Source organism: Lepidochelys kempii, chromosome 2, assembly GCF_965140265.1.
Source record: "Lepidochelys kempii isolate rLepKem1 chromosome 2, rLepKem1.hap2, whole genome shotgun sequence".
In the NCBI taxonomy this organism is placed as follows: domain Eukaryota; kingdom Metazoa; phylum Chordata; order Testudines; family Cheloniidae; genus Lepidochelys; species Lepidochelys kempii.
This window is the reverse complement of record NC_133257.1, coordinates 76581589-76604884: the sequence shown is the minus strand read 5'-3', so window position 1 is coordinate 76604884 and position 23296 is coordinate 76581589. Positions and strand designations below refer to the sequence as shown.

Below are 23296 nucleotides of genomic sequence, written 5' to 3'. Positions count from 1 at the left end.
TTCATTAACACTCAATATACCTTTATTAATACTCGGATCACGTAGTATAAAGGAACAAATTAATAAGAACATTAGAAAACTTAAACATATTGAAAATATTCTATTTTACAAAACTATAAAACTTCTTAACTATCTATTGACCACTGGAAATATTCCATTGTTCGGATATATAAATTAAGAGGATGCATACATCCATGTGTAACAGGATGAAGTCTTTTTCTTAGCATCAGGAGTCCAGTAAATAATAATAATTGATTATTTGGTGTTCTATACACAGTCTGTAACATTACATTAGCGTAAAGACATGCATTTATCAACTTCTGTTTTTTTCTTCATTCTAAAGTTTGTGTAATGTATGTACACTAGGTAAGTTTTTCTTTTCTCTTTTGGTCCTCAGTTACACCTCATTTTGCACTGGTATTACAAAACAATACAAACTCTTTAAATTGGAAAAAAAAAAAACCCAAACAACCAACCCCTTTCCCTCCCCCAGCAAAAACCCCCCCCAAAGAACAAAAACAAACTATCCAGAAAAGTATGTTAAGTGACCACCCAAGGGACCGGCAGAATTTCAGTTATGGTCTCTAATTTAATTGATGTCTCACATCTTAGGAATGGCAATATACAAAAACCTGTAGGAGAACACTTCAACCTCCCTGGACACACAATAGCAGAGTTAAAGGTAGCCATCCTGCAGCAAAAAAACTTCAGGACCAGACTTCAAAGAGAAACTGCTGAGCTTCAGGTTTCAGAGTAGCAGCCGTGTTAATCTGTATCCGTAAAAAGAAAAAGAGTACTTGTGGCACCTTAGAGACTAACAAATTTATTAGAGCATAAGCTTTCGTGAGCTACAGCTCAGAGCTTCAGTTCATTTGCAAATTTGACACCATCAGCTCAGGATTAAACAAAGACTGTGAATGTCTAGCCGACTGCAAAAGCAGTTTCTCCTCCCTTGGTGTTCACACCTCAAGTGCTAGAAGAGGACCTCATCCTCCCTGATTGAACTAACCTTGTTATCCCTAGCCTGATTCTTGCTTGCATATTTATACCTGCCTCTGGAAATTTCTACTACACGCTTCCAACGAAGTGGGTATTCACCCATGAAAGCTTATGATCCAATAAATCTGTTAGTCTATAAGGTGCCATAGGACTTTTTGCCGCTTCTAATTTAAACGTAATTCAGACTGTATTTGAAACCTTGGGAATATTTTAAATTGGTCATTTAGATCAGAGGGTTGCATGAGTGAGAGGCCCTTGTTGTAGGGTTTACTATGTAAAGAGACTGACAAAGAAAAAAATTAAGGCAGATATTAACTTCAACAAGAGAAGGATTGTACATTTAGGTCCCATTCCTGCAAACACTGGCATATATGAATAGTCCCACTGTGCTGGTCATAAAAGGTCCCAAATACAAATAATTGATTTAACTTCACTTTAAAAACTAGAAAATAGAACATTCATGTATATACAGTACTGTATACATTGTAAAGCCAATATTTACAGCACAAGATTTCTGTAACATACAGAAATTGCCTAAGTAATCAAATTCATTTTAACACTTTTGTGTATTCCTACGAAATAGTTAACATTTCCTGAAGACAGACAGAAGTGCAGGTGACATTTCAGAATTGGCAGCAAGTTCTCTTTTTCTTACTTTCATTTAGATCCACCACATCTAAGTCACACAATACGTAGGAATTCTGCAAAACAAATTAAAATGAACATGGCATTAAGACGAACGCAGCTGGACTATATTAAGATAGACGCTTGAATATTCTTCTCCATGAGTGGGCTCATAAGGCAGCCCATCATATATTTTAGCTTTATAAAACATTTTAGTGTGTCACTGAATATATTTCTAGCTCTGAAGAGTCAAATGAAAGGCTCAACATTTTAGGAAGTTTTCTAATAAACTGGATGAATCTAGAGCCTATGGAAGTGACAGGCTGATAGGACACGCTCATACTATACTTGGCTCTAGCCTCTTTTCTGAGTCCTGAAAGATCCTAGGGGTGGGCGTGTATGGTCTTCTGAGAAGACATTACAAGTCATGAGCTGATCCTGTAAATCTCTACTCACTGGAGTGGTAAATACTCATGTAGGCAGTGCTACTGACTACTTGCATAAGGCTTTCCCTCATGAGCAATTTAGCCCTAGTGTCATCTAGGGCTTTAAATAAGCATCATATTTTGCTATGACAAATGGTATGGTAGTTTTGTGATGTGCACAAATATCTGTACTCATTTTCATGTTTAATCTAAAGTAGAAATGGATTTTATGCTCTAAAACCCCAGTCTTCAGAGATACTGTACAGCGGTACTGATGAATTGACCTATTTTGCCTATTTCTTCTAATTTACTGTACAGTGATAGGAAGTATTATAAACTCCCTCAGCTCTGAGAAATTGGATTTGTTTCATCTCATCCCTCTAATTGGTGGAAAGTCAGCTCAAAGGAAGGGTTCCAGCAGCAAAAGGCAGACAACTCCTGTTGGGATGGAGGGGGGCTGTGCAGTTTCAGGCAGGGACGTGTCTGGGGTAGCCAGGGATGTGCCAATTCAGTGCATCCTCTGAGCTGCTAAGGAATCCAAATGATAACTTAAACTCGCAGAACCCCACAAGAGACAAGTAGTGTGAAACATGCCCGCCCTTCCGCAATGATAACTCTCTTGGAGAAACAAGGGCCTTTCTGGAGCCAGGGATAACAATTGCTCCTTTCTGTTCCAACTGTGGTAACCTGAGCCCAGGATATCAAAGCCCCTAAACTCATATTTCAGTAAATGAAATGAACTTGTTTAGGGCCTGGTTTGCAGATGAGCTGAGCACCAACAAATCCAGTTGAAGTCAATTGGAGTTGCAGGTGTTCAGCATCTGGAAAAAAAAAGAATCAGACCCTTCATTGTTATGAAGGAATTTAACTTATCTTGGCATATACATTATAGTTCAGTAGTTTTGCTAGCCAATTTTTTTTAATCCAAGCACATCCCAGCATTTAATTAACTCAGTCTTAATAGAAGTAAAACCATCAAGATAGCATTCTATAATAGTAAAACATTTATTTACTGATATTAAGAGAAGACAGTAATCCCAGCACAAGGTTTTGGCCTAAGGCCTTTCCTGTAAGTGATGAGATATATTGAAAAACAATCAAAACCAGTTATGCAGCGTACTTGCAGCAAACATCTTAAGTCTCTGAGAGGTGGGACTATGAACCCCAGAATGAGGGGATAAAAACATGGCACATTTTGCAGATAAAGAAAAAATGCTTCCAATTTCTCTACTTACTGTTCTTTCCTTTTCTGCTTGGCATGTTTACCAAGAAAGCAATGATACGCAGAGACATGCATGCAGCCAAGAGGAGTCACCACCTTTCTCTCTGAATCCAGTAGCTCTCAACCTTTCCAGTCTACTGTACCCCTTTCAGGAGTCTGATTTGTCTTATGTACCCCAAGTTTCACCTCACTTAAAAACTACTTGCTTACAAAATCAGACATAAAAAATAAAAAAAAAAGTGTCACAGCACACTATTACTGAAAAATTGCTTACTTTCTCATTTTTACCACAAAATTATAAAATAAATCAATTGGAATATAAATATTGTTTTTACATTTCAGTGTGTAGTATATAGAACAGTATAAACAAGTCATTGTCTGTATGAAATTTTAGTTTGTACTGACTTTGCTAGTGCTTTTTATGTAGACTGCTGTAAAACTAGGCAAATATCTAGATGAGTTGATGTACCCCCCTGGAAGACAGCTACATACCCCTGGTTGAGAACCACTGCCAGCAGCAATACGTACATATTTCTCACTACAGAGGCCAGCTGTTGAAAGGGATCTCTCTTTACCTCTTTGAGGGAATAGGCGTCATGGAATTCAAAGCATGGACCTGGGCCAGAAAACGACTGAAAAAAATGTCCTGCACAATGCAGAACAATTATAAGCATGACTGGGACTATAGGGAGTATGAACTTAGATTTCAAAGGGCATAAGAAATTAAATGTTGGATATTTGCCTTATGGTTTTGGGTTTTTTAAAGTTTCAGCTAAAATGGTTCAGCAGGGTGGGACAGGAGTTGGAATCAGCAAGAGCTGAATATGGCAGCAGGGGAATGGGTTAGGAGTAGAAGTGGACAGGGAAAGGCTGGAGGAACAAATGTTTATAACCACTAGAAAACACTCCCCTACAGAACCTGGAACTGAATCCATTATTTCTGAGTCTCGACATTCTGTTCACAGTTAACAGCTGTAAAACCTACAAGCAACGTGTGTCTTCATCTCTTTCTAGGGCAGGTCCTCATAGAAGATAACTGCCTTGTACTGCTACTTCCGCATTTTTCCGCGGCCAACAGATTTCTAGGATCACATACTATTTTTCCCACAAGACCTTCGGTCACATTCAGTGTACAGGGCAGCGCTCACTGAAAGAGTGCCAGTTGACTTTTCTTTTTACATTTAATATGTGGACCCATAAATTAGATACTTCATACCATCCAAATCCCGTACTGGAGGCAGAATCATTAATTTCTTCATGGGCTTTTCTAGACGCTGTCATTGTAGTATCTGAGATCTTTACAAACAAATTCATTAACCCTCACAATACCCCTCTGAGGAGATATTATTATCCCCATTTTACACATGGGGAACTGATGTACATGATTAAAGCAAAAATGATCAAATTATCAACTGAGTCTGATAATTTGAGAAGCCCAGGGTCTGATTTTTCAGAGTACATGGCATTTAATAGCACTTCATGTATGTTCATAGCAGAGCTCCCAATGACCACATTTGCAGCTGTGAGCACACTCTGTATGTCTACTATCAGTTTTTTGGGGGGAGTGAAGAACATTGTTTTCTATGGTTTTGTTGTATTCTTCAGAGAATGGCAATTGCTCCTGGTATTTATTTTGCTGATTTGGGGGAAAGGGGAGTTTAAGCATAGTTTCTTTCCTCCTCCCTCTAGTTAATATGATGTCATAACCAAGAATTCACAAAGACCAGACTTAATATTCTATAATAATAGAGACTATAATATTCTTGTCAAAAGCGATTTGGGAGGAGGACTGATCTTCAGCCATTAAACTGAGCAACATATGACAGTATGCATAAATCTAAATGCTAACTGTATTTTTTTCTGTTTTTGTTTAAAGTGTGACTCTTGATTGCAGGATGGGTCATTTGGTAACCATGAGCAATGTTATTAAACAGCTGTCATCTTCTAATGAGCAGGTTTAGGCAACTCTGAAGAATTCTGAATAAATTAAATACTGTTATTTGTAAACATGCCTCTGCAAACTTTCAGAATACCTGATAATGTTTCTGACATTTGTATTTGGGCTTAATTCACACTAAAGATTTTTTTCAATAATATAAAGTCACTTAATAGCTGTTTGGATTGAACAAAAAACATGTATTATCATTCTCAAAATTATGGCCTGCCTCTGTTACTCATGTGTAGTTGTAATAAGTTCAGGTGATCAGTTAACCTTAATGAGACAATTCATGTGAGAGCTGCAAGATTGAGTCCCTACTGTAAAATGATTTTCCCAACTTGCACACAACTTAAAAGTCTATATAATGTTGTTTGAACTATCTGATCCCACCGAGCACAAAAAATATGCTTCAAGCCCACTATAAAAATACAACACAAAATGAAGATGTAGCTGAGTCTGACATTGGGTAACTTGCTGCCATGGTTTAAAGTATGAGGCCCACTCTTTTATACTAGCAGGTGTAGTGAGAATAATTTTGAAAAACAAATGTACAATGTGTTTTAACACATTTCAGTGTTTCCTCCAACCTTAGAGCCCTTCAAACCACAAATTGCTCTAATTTTACAAAGTTCCAGGAAGTGGTGAGTCTGTGCACAAATTATAGGTCCCCAGCATTCTGGCTGCAGGAAGAGAATATATATTTAGTTAATAAAGTGCCAGTAGATGGTGCTCAAGAATATTTAGCAAAATTCCTGGGTTTTGTAGGACCAATAAAAGTTGTTGCTGTGAACCTGCAAATATATTTCTCTCTGGAAATATATTTCTCTCTTTTTACATCAGCTCTTAACAGAACTCAGCTTCTTCCTGGCAACCTGGCCCTAATGGCTTCCACAGGGAACTCCTTAAAGGGGATTTCCTCTGTGGGATTAGTGTGAGATAATATGCTTTCCCTGGCCTATCTATATCCAGCATAGGTGCATCTAATCCTCATCCCCTCCTCCTGTGTGGATCCTGGGATAGGAAGATCAATGACAGAGAGGCAAACTGGCCAAGGGAAGGGAAGTCAGAGACCTGTGCCTTGAGGAACGATTTTGGACCAGAAGATTGGGTGGGGCTTTCCCTTATTTTATGATGGGTAAATAAATGTTTTATTATTGTAAAATAGATGTACCACTGTCCCTGATGCAAGGATTACAGCATGGCATCATTTTTCACAGTTGCTGGTCACATTGCTGACTACATTTACTTCTCCATCATAGAGTTAGGGAGGTTAAAATTCAAGCAATACATCCCGATTTCACTGTTTTGTGAACAAGCCAAATATTTTGCTGTACATGAAAATTTTGTTTTCATGAAAAAATGAAATTATTTTGCAGTACATGAAAAACAAGGCAGATTTTTGTTTTTATGATAAACTCTGCCTTACCAGTCCAATGGGAAAACTAAATAAAATTCAGATGAGGAAGAACCTTATTTGAAATCAACAAAACAAATTTAACTGGAAGACGGTAAACCACTGACCAAAATAATGTTACAGAAGCACCCGTTAACCCATCAGAGACTTCAAGCATCTCCAGAAAAGATGAAATTTTACCACTGGCAAATTCTCATGAAAACATTTTGCATAAGCACACACACAAAGTGGAAATTTATAAGTTTACACACCTCTAGTCAAATGGATGTTGTTTGACATACAGCTTTCTCAACATGCTAAGACCTCTGTCAGCATGTCTACAGTATAGAAAATAAGCATCTACTAAGATAAGTGAATATATTAAAGTCATACTTAGAACAACATTAAATGCACGTAACTTTATAGTTGAGAGACTTGGCTGCAACGTGTAAGGACATTCAGGTCCTACAGAATACACATTACGTAGAAATATATATTAAGCTCATATTTGTCTTTGCAGCTAGTTGTACTTATAGTTATTAATTATTTTGCAGTTTTTCCTGCTTACTTTAAAGATCATTCCGGAGACACTGTAATTCTAACAAACCTTATTATTCTTTATTTATAAAAGATACTGGCTACTCAAACAGGATCTTTGTGTTTCATTCCCTTTCTGTCAGTGATACTGTAGCACTTTCACATAATATGATCATGCTTTCACACTCTTCAAGTCCTTTGGGTGCTTGAGCAAAGCCTAAAGGATTCTCCCCTTGCCAACAAAGAAAACATACAAGGCTTTTTCTGTATGCTGCCCAGTTGAAACAAAATACAAAAGCTGCACACCTCATGCTGGAGAACATACAGGAGACTAGCCAGTATCATTCCTTTGTAATGTAAATTAAAAAGGCATTGGTCCACTGAATCAATATCTAAATCTTTTTGTCTCATGGGCTTGAAATTATCATCACAGTTTGATTTAATTACACACAAAACTAATAATGCTGGAATATATTTAAGTGCTAATGAAAGTAAAGTAGCATGATGATAGGTTAACTGTGAACAGGAGATGAGCCATCTTCTTCAAACAACTCCGCATATTGTCCTCAGTTTCCCTACTCTTTTCCATGCTGGATTTGTGCTTCTTTTAAAGCTAATGACTAGTTTAGCTAATTTATGTGTTTCTTTTGCAGCACAGACAAGAACCCTGGATTAATCTGAGACTATCAAAATCATTTCACTTATAACCAAAGATGCATTTGAATAAAGGTTTCTAGAAATAAAAAACTGTTCCCCTTAATCCTCAATATGTTTAGTATTGATATATAAATTTTCCTAGTGAATCTTCACAACTGTTATTGCTTACCTGTAATTTGAACTTCAGATGTCTCAGCAACAGCAAACATGCTTATTACATTAAAACAACAGTATCCTTTTGTGTTTCAAGTACATGCAGTAAATTCCTTGGTTACAAAAGAAATTAAAGTAAACCTATTTGAGACACACTGCCAAATCTTAAGAGGCCTACTGTTAGTGCTTCTGATGTGATTTTTTTTTTTAAACAGTAATAAGGTTATTGAGCTGGATTTTCATAATAATGGAAATCAATCCACCTAAATATTTTTTTCTGAGAAATAACCACGCTTAGTACTTTTATTTGATAGTATTGGTCCTTGATTTAGAAGCAGTCTGACTCAGAGCTGATTACTTTCACCACTATTGTGATAATTAGGTCTATGAATTTACCCTACTTGTGAGCGCAACTGTAAAAAGTGAGTGAAAGTTCATGGAATGTCAAAATAATCTACAACAACAAATGCTGACTGAAAAAGGTACAAAAATGAGACAGAAAGACTGAATTAGTACAAACAAAAAGTCCTACTGATGATTCAAGGACTCTATTAAGACTGTGACTGGTAAACAAAAGGAGAGAATGGAAATAAATGAACTAAAATTGGTGTTTCAGAAATTAGACCTAATTGGTAGACAAAATAATGAAAAGATGGGCTATTCCATCTATCACTCCCTTTCAGGATCCTTTTAAAAAAACAAAACAAAAAACCACGCTTCGGGAGGAACTCTGGCTACTGCAGCAAACTTCACTATCATGGCTGCCACCCCCACCATCTCCTGGGACCCCGGACCTTCGTCATCCTGATCCCAACAACTGTTCTGTCCAGCCTGGGCCAGAGAAGGGGACCCAGATGATATTTCCATCTCTACCAGCTGCAGCTGAATCCCACGCACCACCTGGGATGTGAGATTCTCTCTCTCTCTCTCTTCCCCCACCCACACAACATGTGTCCCTTTCCTTCCCCACCTGATTTTTCTTCTTTCCAAGTTCTCTCCTTTTGCCTTCTGTTTAATAAGAGCCTGGCTTAGCCAGCCAAGACTGCATATTCTGGCACACTATGTGTTTCCAGCAGCAAGGTTGCAAGTAAAAGTTAATACCAGAGGCAGAAGTGTCATTTTTTTATATTTGCTGTTCTCTTCTCTCTCCTTTTGTGTGAGTCTTGTTTTGTTTTCTAGAAATGAGACTTTAACATCAGCAGCAACAGTTCCAGCCCAACTCTACTAACTTCTTTTCTTTTCCCCAAAGGATAATTATTACCATCTTTAATATCACACAAGAGACTGTCCAACAATTCTTTCCAGCTAAAGGGAAAGGGAACAAGGGATGTTGTTAAAATGAAAGTCTTATTTACTACTTTACATTTCAAATACTTTAACAGTTTTTCCCTCTTTTTTTCTGTATTTTTAATAAATGGTTGAAAGGATTTTTAATGCTGTTTACACCACAGTACTAAGCAGGCTGAGGTCTCTGTATACCAATCCTCAAACCTTTCTGAAACTGTGTAATGTTGGACACTGACTGGGTTATGTTAACACCTTTGAATCTTTGAACCCATATAGTCCACCTGAATTAACAGACCACACCCTGTATGGCCATTTAATCAAAACTCTGGAACTTTCAACTTTGTCGGTAATTTTGTTCATTTATCTTCATTATGACTTCAAGACTATTCTGAACTGAAGACTAGTTTTGTATAACTAATGTTGGTGATGGATGACAATAATAATACATTTAAGAGGAATATCCATTAATATCTAAAGCAATATTCTGCTATCTAAAAATAAATCTCTTGATGGAAAATATTGTCTTAGCTAATTAATAATTCAGTGTATTGTAATTATTGCTCTAGGGAGACTCCATCATGCAGTAGTAAGTACCTTTACACTGCCACACCCTTCAGGCTGAGAGACTGATTCTGACAGCAGCAATCCACTGCTAATTAACTCAGAAATCCTTTAAGTCCTAGCAATTTCAAAAAAGGAGTTCATTTTCCTCTCTATTTAGCAATACCAATGTAAATCATTTGCACATGTGTTATAAATTGTGGATCAGACATTTGCTAATTGAACATAAAGGGCCAACTCCTTCCACAGCTTCTATACCCCCTGGCCCAAGTCACGGAGGGGCAGTGGAACTCTATGGCTGCTGTACCTTCCCCTATGGAGAAGTGCCTGTGGCTGGTGAAGCCGCAAAGCTGCACATCCGCCAGCCCCACCTCTTTCCCAACCCATGACTTCCCTACGCCCAAAACTTCCGTGTGCTAGAGTACAAGGCACATCCACAGAGCACAGCTCCATGGTACACAGGTGGCATATATTCCCCTGTAGAGAGGCTCACCAAACTGGTTCTGCTGTGTTAAAGGTCTTCTGCAGCACTTCCTCTGTCCACAGGATTTGTCTCAAAAAAGTTTTATTGCATTGCCTCCTCCCCCAAAAAAGGAACCTACCTTGTTCATTATTTCTTTGACCAATACTGAAAAGGCATCTTCAATATTTATGTTATCTGTAGCACTGGTTTCAAAAAAAGGTACACCATATTCCCATGCAAGCTGAAAAACAAATAAAGGCAAGGGAATGACATATATTCATATGTACAATACTATTTATAAAAACAAAATATTTGATAAAGCAACTTTTGAATACAATAAACTTAGATTGAATTAATAATAAATAATAAAGATAAATTCATGAATTTAGTGAACGTGATTTGATAATTGCATATACATCTTCAATTTACTAATTTCAGGAACTCTTAAAACATTCTAATACTTTTTTGGACTTGCAGTGATGCTTTTTCTGACATGTGTCTTCATACACAAATTAAAAGATAAAAGAGTAATGGGCCTCTTCCAACTGTTCATTGAGAATGGACTGTATACAACAAGTGTGTTTAAATGAAACTTTTTAAAATATAGAGAAGGAAGATTTGGATTGAAAAAAGTATAGTTTCAAATCTGGCAAAATCTACAGATATGAAAATGAGGATGTAAAAATGAACCCAGTTCTAGATTATAGAAATAAATGATCAAATATAAACACAGACATTACAGTCTAAATGATAATACAATACCGAAAAGAGTAACATTGAGGTTAATGGATAATATGTTTATGTCTTGTGCAATTTAAAAACAAATATTTATCTGTATTTGCAGCATAGGGATATGGGGCTTCATCTAAATCCCACCGGATCAGACCCACAGAGCGTAAATTGCACAGGTCTGGGTTATATGAAGCACTTGAACTTCGTATATCCCTAATTTTGGGGACCCAGTTAGTGTCTTGCATAATCTCAGTTTTCTCCCTTAAGATTAATTTTTTTAATTAATTTTCATAAAAAAAAACCCAATAAAAATACAAAAAGGTAAAATGACTTACAGCTTTTATGTTAACAAATATTGCACATTTCACAAGCTATTCAATACAATTTAACAATTATTCAACTTTGCAACTTGTCAAAGCTACAAGACCAAACAATACACAATCAGACAATATTACACAAGCATAACATGTTAGGCTGGGGGAACAATAATAATAATAAAAAAAAACACAAATAGGAAAAAGGGAAGCTGGGTATGGGGAAAGTGGCAGGCATTGAGAGGGGAAAAGTAGAGAGGTCAAATGGAATGGAAGTCTGGAATTATTTGAGCTATCTCAACATTCTTTATTCAAATGTATCAATAAATGGGGTCCAAATTTCTTCAAATTCATATAACTGCTCTCTACATCGAAAACCTATTCTTTCTTTTGCTGCTAATTCAGACAGGTCTGAATACCACTGCTCTATTCTGGGCATAGCCCTACTCCTCCATTTTTTAAAATTCATGCAGTTGGTAATCACTGTGGCCTCAAGAACCAAAATCTTTGTGGTGGAGTTAAATCCAGGTACATAACCTAGGAAATAATTTTCAGCTCAGGTTTGATTGCTGAGGCCAAGCCCTATTCTCACTCATGTGCATACCTTTTTCCATAGCTGCCTGACTGATGGACAGTACCATAGCATATGCATCAGGGTTCCTCCTTCTTTATTACAGCACCAACGAACATCGAAGGACAAAGCACAACTTCTGTGACTCCCAAAACATTCTGAATAGAATCTTTTGCTGTATCAGGCATGGCCTGAAATCCAGGGAAGCATTTTTAAGATTCCGTAATATGCGCTGCCAGTGGTGGTCTTTTAAGTGCTATGATATATCCCCTACCCATGCTTTTACAAAGAACTCCAGACCAATGGAGTTCCTTTTTGTTAGTAAAGCATACATAATGGACATGGGACTGGGGAGTTTACGAAGAATTTCGAAGCTCCCCAGTAGCTCTGGGGCCTCTGGCAGTCACAGGGTGTCTGGATCAAATTGGTATGTTAACAATGTTTTACCTGTAAGTACTGCCACTCTGCTAAGATATTGTTACTTTAGTGTTAGAAAAGAGACAAAGTCCTCATCCTTGACTAATGGGAAAATCTATATGATGCCCTAGCTCAGCCAGTTTTTCCAAATTACACGTTTTTTATCCAATTTGCAAGTCTCTGTTACCCCAGATAGGTGTTTTTGCATGATGGTGAGGCTGAAATTGGTACCTCTTCATTAGGATATCACAGATCCTTCACACAGCCACCGCTATAGGCACCTTATTTTTCTCCACTGGAAAAAAAGAGGAACCAAGCAAACCAGCAGGAGGAGCTAGATGCATTAATATCTATTCAATTTCCACTCATGTGGGCATAAGGGTGTTAGCATGCTGGAACCAATTTGATAACTGTGATGTGATAAAAATATAATATTAATTTTGTGGGTCTGGGAGTCCAACACTCCCACTTGGCTTAGGGAGCTGGAGTTTTTCAAGTGACTGTAGCTTTCTTTTTTAAAAACAAGTTATTAGCATTTTCCATCAGGGAGCAACCCTTCAACATATAAACCAGTTACAGAACTATAGTTTTTCTTTAAAATCATCAACTATTTACAGTCCTCTTCTATAACCATGCTCCTAAGTTTTAGGATACAAGTGCTAGGGTCCCTGCAGGCTTCCATCCATTCCCATCACCTGCAGCAAAGCCAGTGCCTACTTCAAGTTGCCAGGGCAGCCTCTCCCCAAAGGGAGGTGTAGCGCATAGAAGAAGAGCTGCAGACAGTTGGTCCATGGAGGGCAGAAAAAGAGAGAATCTAAGTTCCTTCCACCTCAACAGCAGGAAGTCCTTTAGGGAGAGAAGAAATAAAATGTAATAAAGAGGAAAGGGTTCTAGGTCGTCAAACTAGAAGCAAAAACCCCACTTGGAGGTAGGAAAAGGATGAAACAATGAAGGGGAGAGGGAGAAAGGAACCATTATGGGGAAGAGTTTCAGAGGGATGAGACAAAGATGTGAAGAACCATGGTGGGACAACAGAATATAAAAAGATACAAGAAGGGGAGTAAAGGGACAGAGAGACATTTTAACATTGGAGAGAGAAAGATGGCGAGTGTCACAGTGTAGCAGCCCCTGCTGGCCAAGCATGGTGCTACAGGCACTTCCAGCCTCAGTTTCCGAACCCTGAAATGAGTCTCCTCAGCTGTCTGCACACTAGTCAATCCTGAGATGTGGCTCAGCCCTCCAGTCAAGTCACAATCACCCTTAAACCCTTCTAGGAAAGTAAAACTAAAAAGTCCCAACAAACAAAAATGTCCTTCTGTCCTTCAGGGGCTTCTCCTCAGCCCTTCCTATCGGCCCTGTTCCCAGCCCCTGGGCTTTCTGGCTCTGGTATGGAGCACACAGTCCCCAGGCTAGCTCCCCTGGAGTAATATGCTTAGCCCATGCTGGACTCTATTTCTTTCATCCTTCCTTGCTCTCGTACAGACCACTTTGTTCCCCTGGAATACTCAGCCTCCTGCAGACCCTGGCTCAGGGACTTCCACAGGAATCTGCCCACTCCCCATGGCTCCACACCCCAAACATCTCTCTCAGTCTTCTTATGAAGCCTGGGTGTCTGTTAAACTATTACCTAACCCCCAGGTTCCACCCTCTCAGGCTGGGAAGTAGCTAATTAATTATGCCTCGGGTGGGACTGGCCCCACTCCTCTTCAAGGGGCCAGTTACCTTGTGGCAGTGAGTAATAGAGAATGGGACAAGTAGGAATGAAATAAGACAAAGTAAGAGGAAAGGAGATGCTCCTTTCCATGGAGAGAAAAGGAACAGATAATATGAGACTACATAGCAAACATTTATGTGGAAAAAGGGGTATGGAGATAGATGGAATGAGTTGGAGATGTGAGAAAAGAAAAAAAAAAGGGTTAAAAAAATGAAGAAGGAAAAGGTAGCGCAGTTTTTAGGTTACTGAATTTATTTATGCTCCTTCGTTCCAGTGGGTTTCCCGGACACATGTCCTCCATCACTGTTTGTGTGGGGAAAAGACAGAATTCACAGCTATTTTGAGGACCTAGACTTGCTGGTTTATACAATTGGAAATTTGGAGAAGACGACAAAGGGCTGGATCATTTCCTTCCACTGTAGGGAGCCAATGGGGGACTGAAGTGGAATCTCTGCAAGGACAGTGCAGTGGAAGAGTCTATCCCCTCTCCCTTCCAGGCAGTAAAGGGGGGTCCATGTGCAGACTTCCCTTCTATGCATGGAACTTAGGGACAGGATCCCACTCACAGAGAACAATGAAGTTTACAGCGTACACAAAATCCTGTGAGGCTCAGAGTATACCTACACTGCAATTAAAAACCTGTGGCTGACCCGTGCCAGCTGACTTGGGCTCTCGGGGCTCAGGCTAAGGGGCTGTTTTTCTGTGGTGTAGACGTTCGGGCTCAAACTGGACACTGGGCTCTAGGATCCTGCAAAGTGGGAGGGTCCCAGAGTGTGGTCTGGGTCCCAGAGTGTGGGCTGCAGCCTGAGCCCGAACGTCTACACCACAATTAACCAGCCACTAAGCCCAAGCCCCTTAGCCCAAATCAGCTGGCACTGGCCAGCTACAGGTGTCTAATTGCAGTGTAGACATACCTTTAGTGGCTCCCAGATCTCAAGCTCATTTGGAAGCATCTCCGTTGGAAAAAAAAAGGTCAACTGTCAAAAGCAATTATGTATGCTTTTCAACCCATTCTAGTTACAGATTCCATTTCTTTTTAAAAATAAACAAACAAAATAAATTATGTTTTGGGGTGCAGGAAGCAAAAATGCTAATCTGCTCACCCTTCCCCAAAATTCAAAAGTCAGGCTTGAAAATGCCAGAAGATAGAGTTTTCTGGCATTAGGCAAAATTGCTGTGTTTTGTGCTTGGACTGGTGTAAAAAGTTGTGGTCAATGTATTATAAAGATATTGAAGACAATAAAAAACCAACAATTTAGAGCAGTGGTTCTCAACCTTTCCAGACTACTGTACACCTTTCAAGAGTCTGATCTGTCTTGCGTATCCCAAGTTTCATCTCACTTAAAAATTACTTGCTTACAAAATCAGACATAAAAACACAGACGTGTCAAAGCACACTATTTCTGAAAAATTGCTTACTTTCTCATTTTTACCATATAATTATAAAATAAATCAATTGGAATGTAAATATTGTACTTACATTTCAGCATGATACTTGAGCCTGTTTTTCACTTGTGAATCTTGTCATTCAGTGGCTGCTGGCCAGGCACCCAGTTCTGAAGTCAGCGCCGCCACCAGCACCCGTGCAGAAGTGAGGGTGGCATCATATAGTATTTCCACCCATATTCTGCGCTGCGGCTGCTGGTGGCGCTGTCGTCTTCAGTTGATGAGTGGCGGCTGCTGGCTGGGGAGTTCATATTGTTTATGGAGCAGAAGGACTATTTTTTAAATTCTGCTCCCGTCCCGCAATACCCACTCGCATTCGCTCCCACATGGTTTGTTAAATTTTTATTCTGCTCCTGTTATTATGGCAGTGGGCTCTGCAGGATCGCCATCCCCCTGCAGGGCTCTAGAGCCTGTTGTAAATCTAGGCAAATCTGTAGATGAGCTGATGTTCCTCCTGGGAACCTCTACATTCCCCTGGTTGGGAACCACTGATTTATGGGAAAGATTTTATTTACTCTTGACAAAGAGAGATAATGTTACTAGTTTTGCTTTTTAAAAAGGTAAAATTTCTGTCAAAATGAATGACCACAAAAAAAGAAACTTACTTATAATATAAACTACTTAGTGGTTTGAGCATTGGTCTGCTAAACCCAGGGTTGTGAGTTCAGTCCTTGAGGGAGCCATTTAGAGATCTGGGGCAAAAATTGGGGATTGGTCCTGCTTTGAGCAGCGGGTTGGACTAGATGACCTCCTGAGATCCCTTCCAATCCTGATATTCTATGATACTGTCAAGATTAAGTTGTATGACATAATGTCATCTTTGGAGCAGTAGAAGTGAGAGAATTACAAAACAACATGGTTTTATAAGAAATTATCTGAATGAAATTGTGTTGTTCTACTATAAAATTGGATAATGTGTCCAGAATTTTGAGATACCTTCCGGAAGAGCCAACATACTGGAGAATCTTGCAGGATCCATAGATCCTCCCTGCGGGATTCTGCAAAGGAATAATTCTTGTGGCTTGCAGTTCTGAGTGTAGTATGAAATAGATTAATCTAAATCACTCATCGGCAGAGTTGGTATTCTAAGATTTTCTTTTTGTTAATATTCACTTTTTTAAATTGGAGTGAGTGGACAGTGTTAGCTATTTCCTTGCTTATGGAACTCAGGATTCTCTAGAGCTCTGAAATCACATTAGAAAAAGAAACACTTAGTATAACCAAAGAGTGCTTCAAAATACAGGAGAAATCTAGGGAGTAGACTGGCTGGTGAAGAGGTAATGATTTGTTTTAAAAAAAAGTTTGTTGAAAGAAATATATTGTTGCATGGTTAAGCATTCAGAAGTCAGAAAATACCATATTTAACAGTCTGTGAAACCTTAACACTGCCCCCTTGTGCATATGCATTATAATAGACTCCAGTTACATGATCACTTTGTTTAAAAATGATATGTGAATACACACACAGAACATCTTGTACTACTCGGTAGAGGCTAGACAAAGTCCATGAAAATCTTCAAATTCAAGGTGTATAATTAATGAGGGAACTGTGCACTTTAAAAGATATAGCTTGCAATACTGTTCACAGGGTGACATTATTATTTATTATTATTACTTTAGAATTTCATAATCTGAAAAAATTGGTTAAATGCGAACAAAACACCTTGTCTCATATAAGGTGCCCAACCTGCCTGATAGAGTGTCCACCTTATGAACGAGATAAAGGCTGATTACAAACCCTATGCATGCATACAATTTTCAACAGCAAAAGCCAGTGTATGCTGAGAGTTATAGCCACAATGTCAGGATGTGCCTCCCTGATCTCCCAGTTATGGGAGAAGAGTAATTTGCTATGGCTCTTTAAAAGGTACAGCATACTTCTCCCTATATGCCCTCTCCACCTCCCCACCCCTCACTCAGCTCCACTATTCTCACTCCCTTTCTAGCAAGTTGCACCCAGAGGTTATAAGATAAATGATTATGCAATCTTAACTACACCCAAGGACTTGTGTACTTTGAAGCATCTTGGTTTCTGAGGCACACTAGTACATCAATATGGAAATTTTGAGGCAGCTCCATTTAAATTAAAAAATACATGTTTTGTTTATCTAAATGTAAAAGCAAATAAAGCAAACAGTACAGTAGTCATGTATTATTAATTTTGATATTAAATACATTGTACACAGTTCTGACATTTTCAGTTTTCCATGTGCTTCCAGATTTGTATGTTGGCACACTTCAGAAATGGTTAGGGAGATGGTGCAGGTATTGGCAACTGGGGCTTTGGGCATCTAAGAACAAAACCGGTTAAAAAAATGCTATTTATATTTCATGACAATTTTTTTAAAAACCCTCAAAATGTTCATGGTTAAAATTTTTCTCAGAATCTGTTCAGTTTTTTGATGAAAGAAAACATTGTTGGTTTTTCTCCCCACTAGAAAAGTAAGATGAAAGTAAAAAATGGAAGAAAAAAAAAGGAGAAAAATAAAATGCCCCCCATTCTCATTTTTTGAAAACCCAAAATGTTCTGGTTTTTTTCATTAAAAAAGCCTCAGAAATTCAACAAAACAAAAATTTTCTATGAAAATTCTCATTTTGGTCAAAAGGCCACATTTTTTTGCATCAGTTCTACCTAAGAAGGCATGGAAGGTGATCTGGTAATGTGGGATAAGTACTTTACTTGGATGTGTCTGAGAAAATGTTCAGCAGCAAAAGGGTTAACAATGCTGAAATTCAAAACTCTCTGGCCATATCCTCAGCTAACATAAATATGCGCAGGTCCATGGACTTCAGTGGAGCTTTGTCATGTTACACTACCTGAGGATCTGGCACAGCTTCTTTATAATTAATTGTTAAAATTGATGGATATGAATGGAACAGCTAGTACATCTCTTAGGGTTATTGCTGCAGGTTGTCTGCACAGTCAGGAAGACAACATTTCCATTCACGTTTTCACAAGATGAGGACTAGAAATAACTCTAAAAACTGCAGAAAACCTAGATTTGGAAGCAAAATTCAAAATGCAGCAAATTCCATGGCCACAGAATAAACATATTGCTAATTATAGCTGGAGTGCTATTTATTTATAAATTAGAACCTTCCTCAGTCCAACTTCCAAAAGTGCAAAGAACAATAGAACCCAAAATATAAGATAAAACCACAACAATAAAAAGAGAATTCAGTCCCACTGTGAAGGATGCCAAAGATAAGCAATGGTGAACAGATGGAGGAAGAGAGATGCAACAGCATGAGTCCTCAATGGAAAAGACCCTGAATCTTGCTCTCTCAAAATAGTGGGCCACAAACTTGATTGCTTATGTAGGCAGCGCTGTATACTCAATGAGAGAGAGCAGCATATTAAGTGGCTGCCTGTGATATATGTAAACAGCAGCAGGGGGTGCCAGAGAGATTCCTTGGCCTACAGGTAGGGCCCTACCAAATTTATGGTCCATTTTGGTCAATGTCATGGTCATAGGATTTTTAAAATTGTAAATTTCATGATTTCAGCTATTTAAATCTGAAATTTCACAGTGTTGTAATTATAGGGGTCCTGACCCAAAAACGAGTTGTGTGTGTGTGTGTGTGGGGGGGGGGGGGGGGTTGCAAGGTTATTGTGTGTGTTTCGGGGGGGGGGGGGGCTGCAGTACTGCTACCCTTACTTCTGCTGGTGGTGGTGCTGCCCTCAGGGCTGGGCAACTTGAGAGCAGAGTCTGTTGTCCGGGAGCCAAGCTCTGAAGGCAGAGCCACTGCCAGCAGCAGTGCAGAAGAAAGAATGAGATAGTATAGTATTGCCACCCTTCCTTCTACGCTGCTGCCTGCAGAGCTGAGCCCTCAGTCAGCAGCCGCCACTCTCTGGCCGCCCAGCTCTGAAGGCAGCAGCGCAGAAGTAAGGGTGGCATGGTAAGGTATTGCCATCCTTACTTCTGCGCTGCTGCTGGCAGGGCGCCGCCTTTAGAGCTGGGTGCCCAGCCACCAACTGCCACTCTTCAGCCACCCAGCTCTGAAGGCAGTGCAGAAGTAAGGGTGGCAATGCCGTGGCCCCTCTAAAATAATCTTGCAACCCCCCTGCAACTGCCTTTTAGGTCAAGACCCCCAATTTGAGGAACGCTGGTCTCCCCCATGAAATCTGTATAGTATAGTGTAAAAGCACACAAAAGACCAGATTTCATGGTGGCAGACCAGATTTCATGGTGGCAGACCAGATTTCATGGTCCGTGACACGTTTTTCATGGCTCCGAATTTGGTAGGGCTCTACCTATAGCAGTGGCTCTCAGCCTGTTCAGACTATTGTATCCCTTTTCGGGGCTATACAAGATAAATCAGACTCCTAAGTTTCATCTCACTTAAAATCTACTTGCTTACAAAAATCAAACAGAAAAATACAGTAAGTGTCACAAGCACACTGTTACTGAAAAAGTTTGCTTACTTTCTCATTTTTACCATACAATTATAAAGTAAATCAATTGGAATACAAATACTGTACTTACATTTCAGTGTATAGTATATAGAACAGTATAAACAAGTCATTGTCTGTATGAAATTTTAGTTTTCTACTGACTTTGCTAGTGCTTTTTACGTAGCGTGTTGTAAAACTAGGCATATGTGGATGAGTTCATGTACCCCGGAAGACCTCTGTTTACCCAAATTGGCAGTCGCTGGGCCTGTTTTTCCTCTCACTGATTGATACCAAGCGATATTGCTAAGGAAGTGATATTTTTATAAGAATTCCATAGACTCAAAGGGGTACAACAGAGTAACACAACTCCAGACTTTCTGTTGCTGGTGGTCTTGCGAACAAGGCAATGAAAATCATGCCTGGAAGTCAGCAATGTAAGAGTCATAGATACTGTTGTGGAAGATTACGGGTATAGCATGTTTTAGAAAAATGTTGAGAAATAAAATAAGTATTGTAGTTTAACATCCCATTTAAAAACAATAACCTGAAAATGCAGACTCCAAAATATTTTTAGTCTAACTCTGAAATAAAAGAGTTTTCAGGTGTTATGCTAGAAAGTATGCAATAAAAATGTTTTAAAGTTAAACTTTTATAATAATTAGTGTTCTAAAGACAGCAACTAGTAAAATTATTTACCATATTCTGCTCTTATATTAAACAAGTATTCTTTTGTAGCAATTTATAACAAAATATTTGGAACTCAGGAACATTTTAGTTTTCAAGGTCAGAGTTCACATTCAAATGCCAAAATACTCTGCAGGGCTAGGAGAAAATACCAGTGATCAATGCCTACCTTTTCCCCACTATGCTTTGGAATTACACGTTCTGTCTCCTTATCACACTTGTTACCCAATAGCACTATATCCACCTCGTCATCTGCTTTCTAATGACAAAAGAAGAGAAACAATATTAACATGTATCATGAAGTTCAAAAAACAAAATGCACACCCTTTTTTTTATTCTAACCATCAGCATTTTATTTCTTTGAAATAAAGGACTAATCTTTGCTCTGGCCTTTTCAAGGATAAGTAGAGATACTACCTAGAGAGCTAAAGGGATCCCGCTGACTAGGACAAGACATCATAATGAAGAGTAATGCACAGTGGCAGAATGTGAGCATGTGATGGAGTAGAGTATAATTTGCTGATCCTTTGAAAAGATACAAGGTATATAGCCTCCATCTATTGATGAATGCTTGATGCTGATGATTTGGGGAGGCAGGAAATGCCCCCAACTCCCAGACCAAGCCCCCTCTAGAGCAATGTGATGCATGGGCTGGCATATTAATTAGGTCTACCTTCTAGCACTCATGAGCACTATGGAAAGAGCTGTCATATTGCCTGAACACAGGGGGTGACACAAGAGGCACCTGGTACCCTCTCTCCCTTTCATTCTTATATGTCAGATGGTAGCACTGCACCCAAAATGTCCAACCGCACCATGATAAAAGTTAGATTATTCCAAAACCTTCTAAGAAAAGCAACTATAGACTCATCCTACTCTTACTGAGGTAAATAGCAAAACCTCATCAACCTCAAAGGAGCAAGATCAAGCCTACTATCCTTTGTCTACAATCAGTTTTCCTGATAATCCAGCAAAGTTACATACTTTGACACCTTATATTATCATTATTTTAGGCCAGGCCATCATAACTGTGTATGTCTGAAACGGTGAAAAGGGAAGCGAGAAGTTCAGCAACAGAACTGAAACTTGCCAACTGTCACGTGTTCTGAAATAAGTAATATTTCCAGACATTTAAAACCGCTTTTTGTGACCTGAATGAAGAGAATTGATGGCTTCAGTCCAGCTCCTAGTGCACTGGCATCCACATTACAAAACACCACCATCACAACTGCAACTGTGTAAAATGCATGTCAGTATCAAAAGAGGCCAGGGAATGAACGGACATGGAGAATGAGTTGCCCTTCCATCTCTAGAGGCCCAAGTAGGTCAAAGTTAGGGAAGTTTGCTTTGCTACAGCCAATACGATTAGCGTATATAGATAAACAGAAACACTTCAGTCTATTGTAGACCCATCCCTCCTGAGATCTTCGACAAACTGTAAGGGCTACTCTACAATCGCTACAGCAGCACAGCTGTACCAATGTAGCTGCACTGCTGTAGCTCTATGTTGATGGGGGAGAGCTCTCCCATCGGCATAATTACGCCACCTCCCTGAGCTCTCCCACCAACATGGCACTGTCCACAACGCTGCTTAGGGAGGTGTAACTTACATTGCTCAGAGGGGTGGCTTTTCCACACCTCGGTGTGACTTAAGTTATATCGAAGTGAGAGCTAGTGTGTACAAGTCCTAAAAGGCATATACAGCCAACCCTTTCCTCCAAAACACACACACCTTCAGAGAAATGCAAAAGAGGATCTTTATTCATTAAAAGATCATAGAATCATTATTTTTAGTCTACTTGCACTTTTTACAACTAAGTTGCCTCATTTGAAAAGTATAGCATGAGGCACCATTATTTATTATTAGGGTACACCATTTCATTTTTTTAATCCACTCTCATTTTAGAGTCAGCTAATCTCATTTCATAACTGCAGATGATGTTCAAGATAATGTTGTATTAAAATGAAGTAAGATCATCATAAGAGTACAAAGTACAGATCTAAAATAATGAATCAAGCTAATCTGGATTAATAGACCAAAATGCTGGATGTTTCAGAATGCACTGGAGCTTTACTCATTAAGGTCAATGGTTCTCCTACATAAAATTACACACATCAGTCCCTAAAATAGGATATAGTAAATAGACAATTTAAACACATCACATAATCAATTTATTTTATTTGAGAGACTTTATGTATCTAAAAATTTTTAATGACATTTGACTTTACTTTGAAGTAAAAGGTCAAAAGGAGATGTTAATACTTTTTGTGTAAAAATATGGTATTCATGATTGAAATGAATTAATTTCTGTACATACAAAAAGTATAACTAGTCTTGCCATAGAAATGTTCTTTCTACCTAAAAAGGCTTAAGACAATGGCTCTTTCAGAAATCTATTATTTCCATGCTAATTTAATAATAAGTTTACATTTTTATAGCATCTTTCTACCAAGGATCTCAAAGCACTTTGCAAATATCATAGCTCTTTTTTGAAGTCTGAAAAAGCTGATAGGGAAATACATAATAAATGTTAAGCTGAATTTCTACCTTCATTTTTTTTTAAGTTGGTTATGTAGATGATAGTTTTGGAAATGAAAATTACTACGAATTGCTAAGGCTGAAATCTGAAATCTGACTCTGTAGCCAGATCCTTAGCTAGTGAAAATCAGCATCAGTGGTGCTATGCTGATTTATACCTGCACAGAATATGGCCCTCTGATTTTTCCTAAAATTCAGGATATTCATGGCCTTTCCGACAGTT

At 38.7% G+C, this 23296-nt stretch overlaps 1 protein-coding gene across 8 annotated transcripts in view; it reads right to left on the bottom strand.

Moving 5' to 3' along the window:
- The window catches only part of LOC140906745 (ras-related protein Rab-10-like), a 53063-nt gene continuing 29767 nt past the window's right edge, over positions 1-23296 (bottom strand). Inside the window, exons 4-9 of one of the 8 annotated variants that reach the window (XR_012157231.1) lie at positions 20704-20793; positions 13012-13140; positions 10400-10501; positions 6875-9254; positions 1655-3916; positions 1-770 (exon numbers count right to left, since the gene is read on the bottom strand). Coding sequence is in view for 4 of the 8 variants with exons in the window: in XM_073331296.1 (XP_073187397.1) it covers positions 1623-1700; positions 10400-10501; positions 13012-13140; positions 20704-20793 (399 nt within the window). In the remaining 4 variants the exon portion in view is untranslated. Of the gene's footprint in view, positions 3917-6874; positions 9255-10399; positions 10502-12989; positions 13141-20703; positions 20794-23296 lie in introns of all 8 variants that reach the window. The other 7 variants (XR_012157232.1, XR_012157230.1, XM_073331297.1 and 4 more) reach the window with 7 other exon arrangements.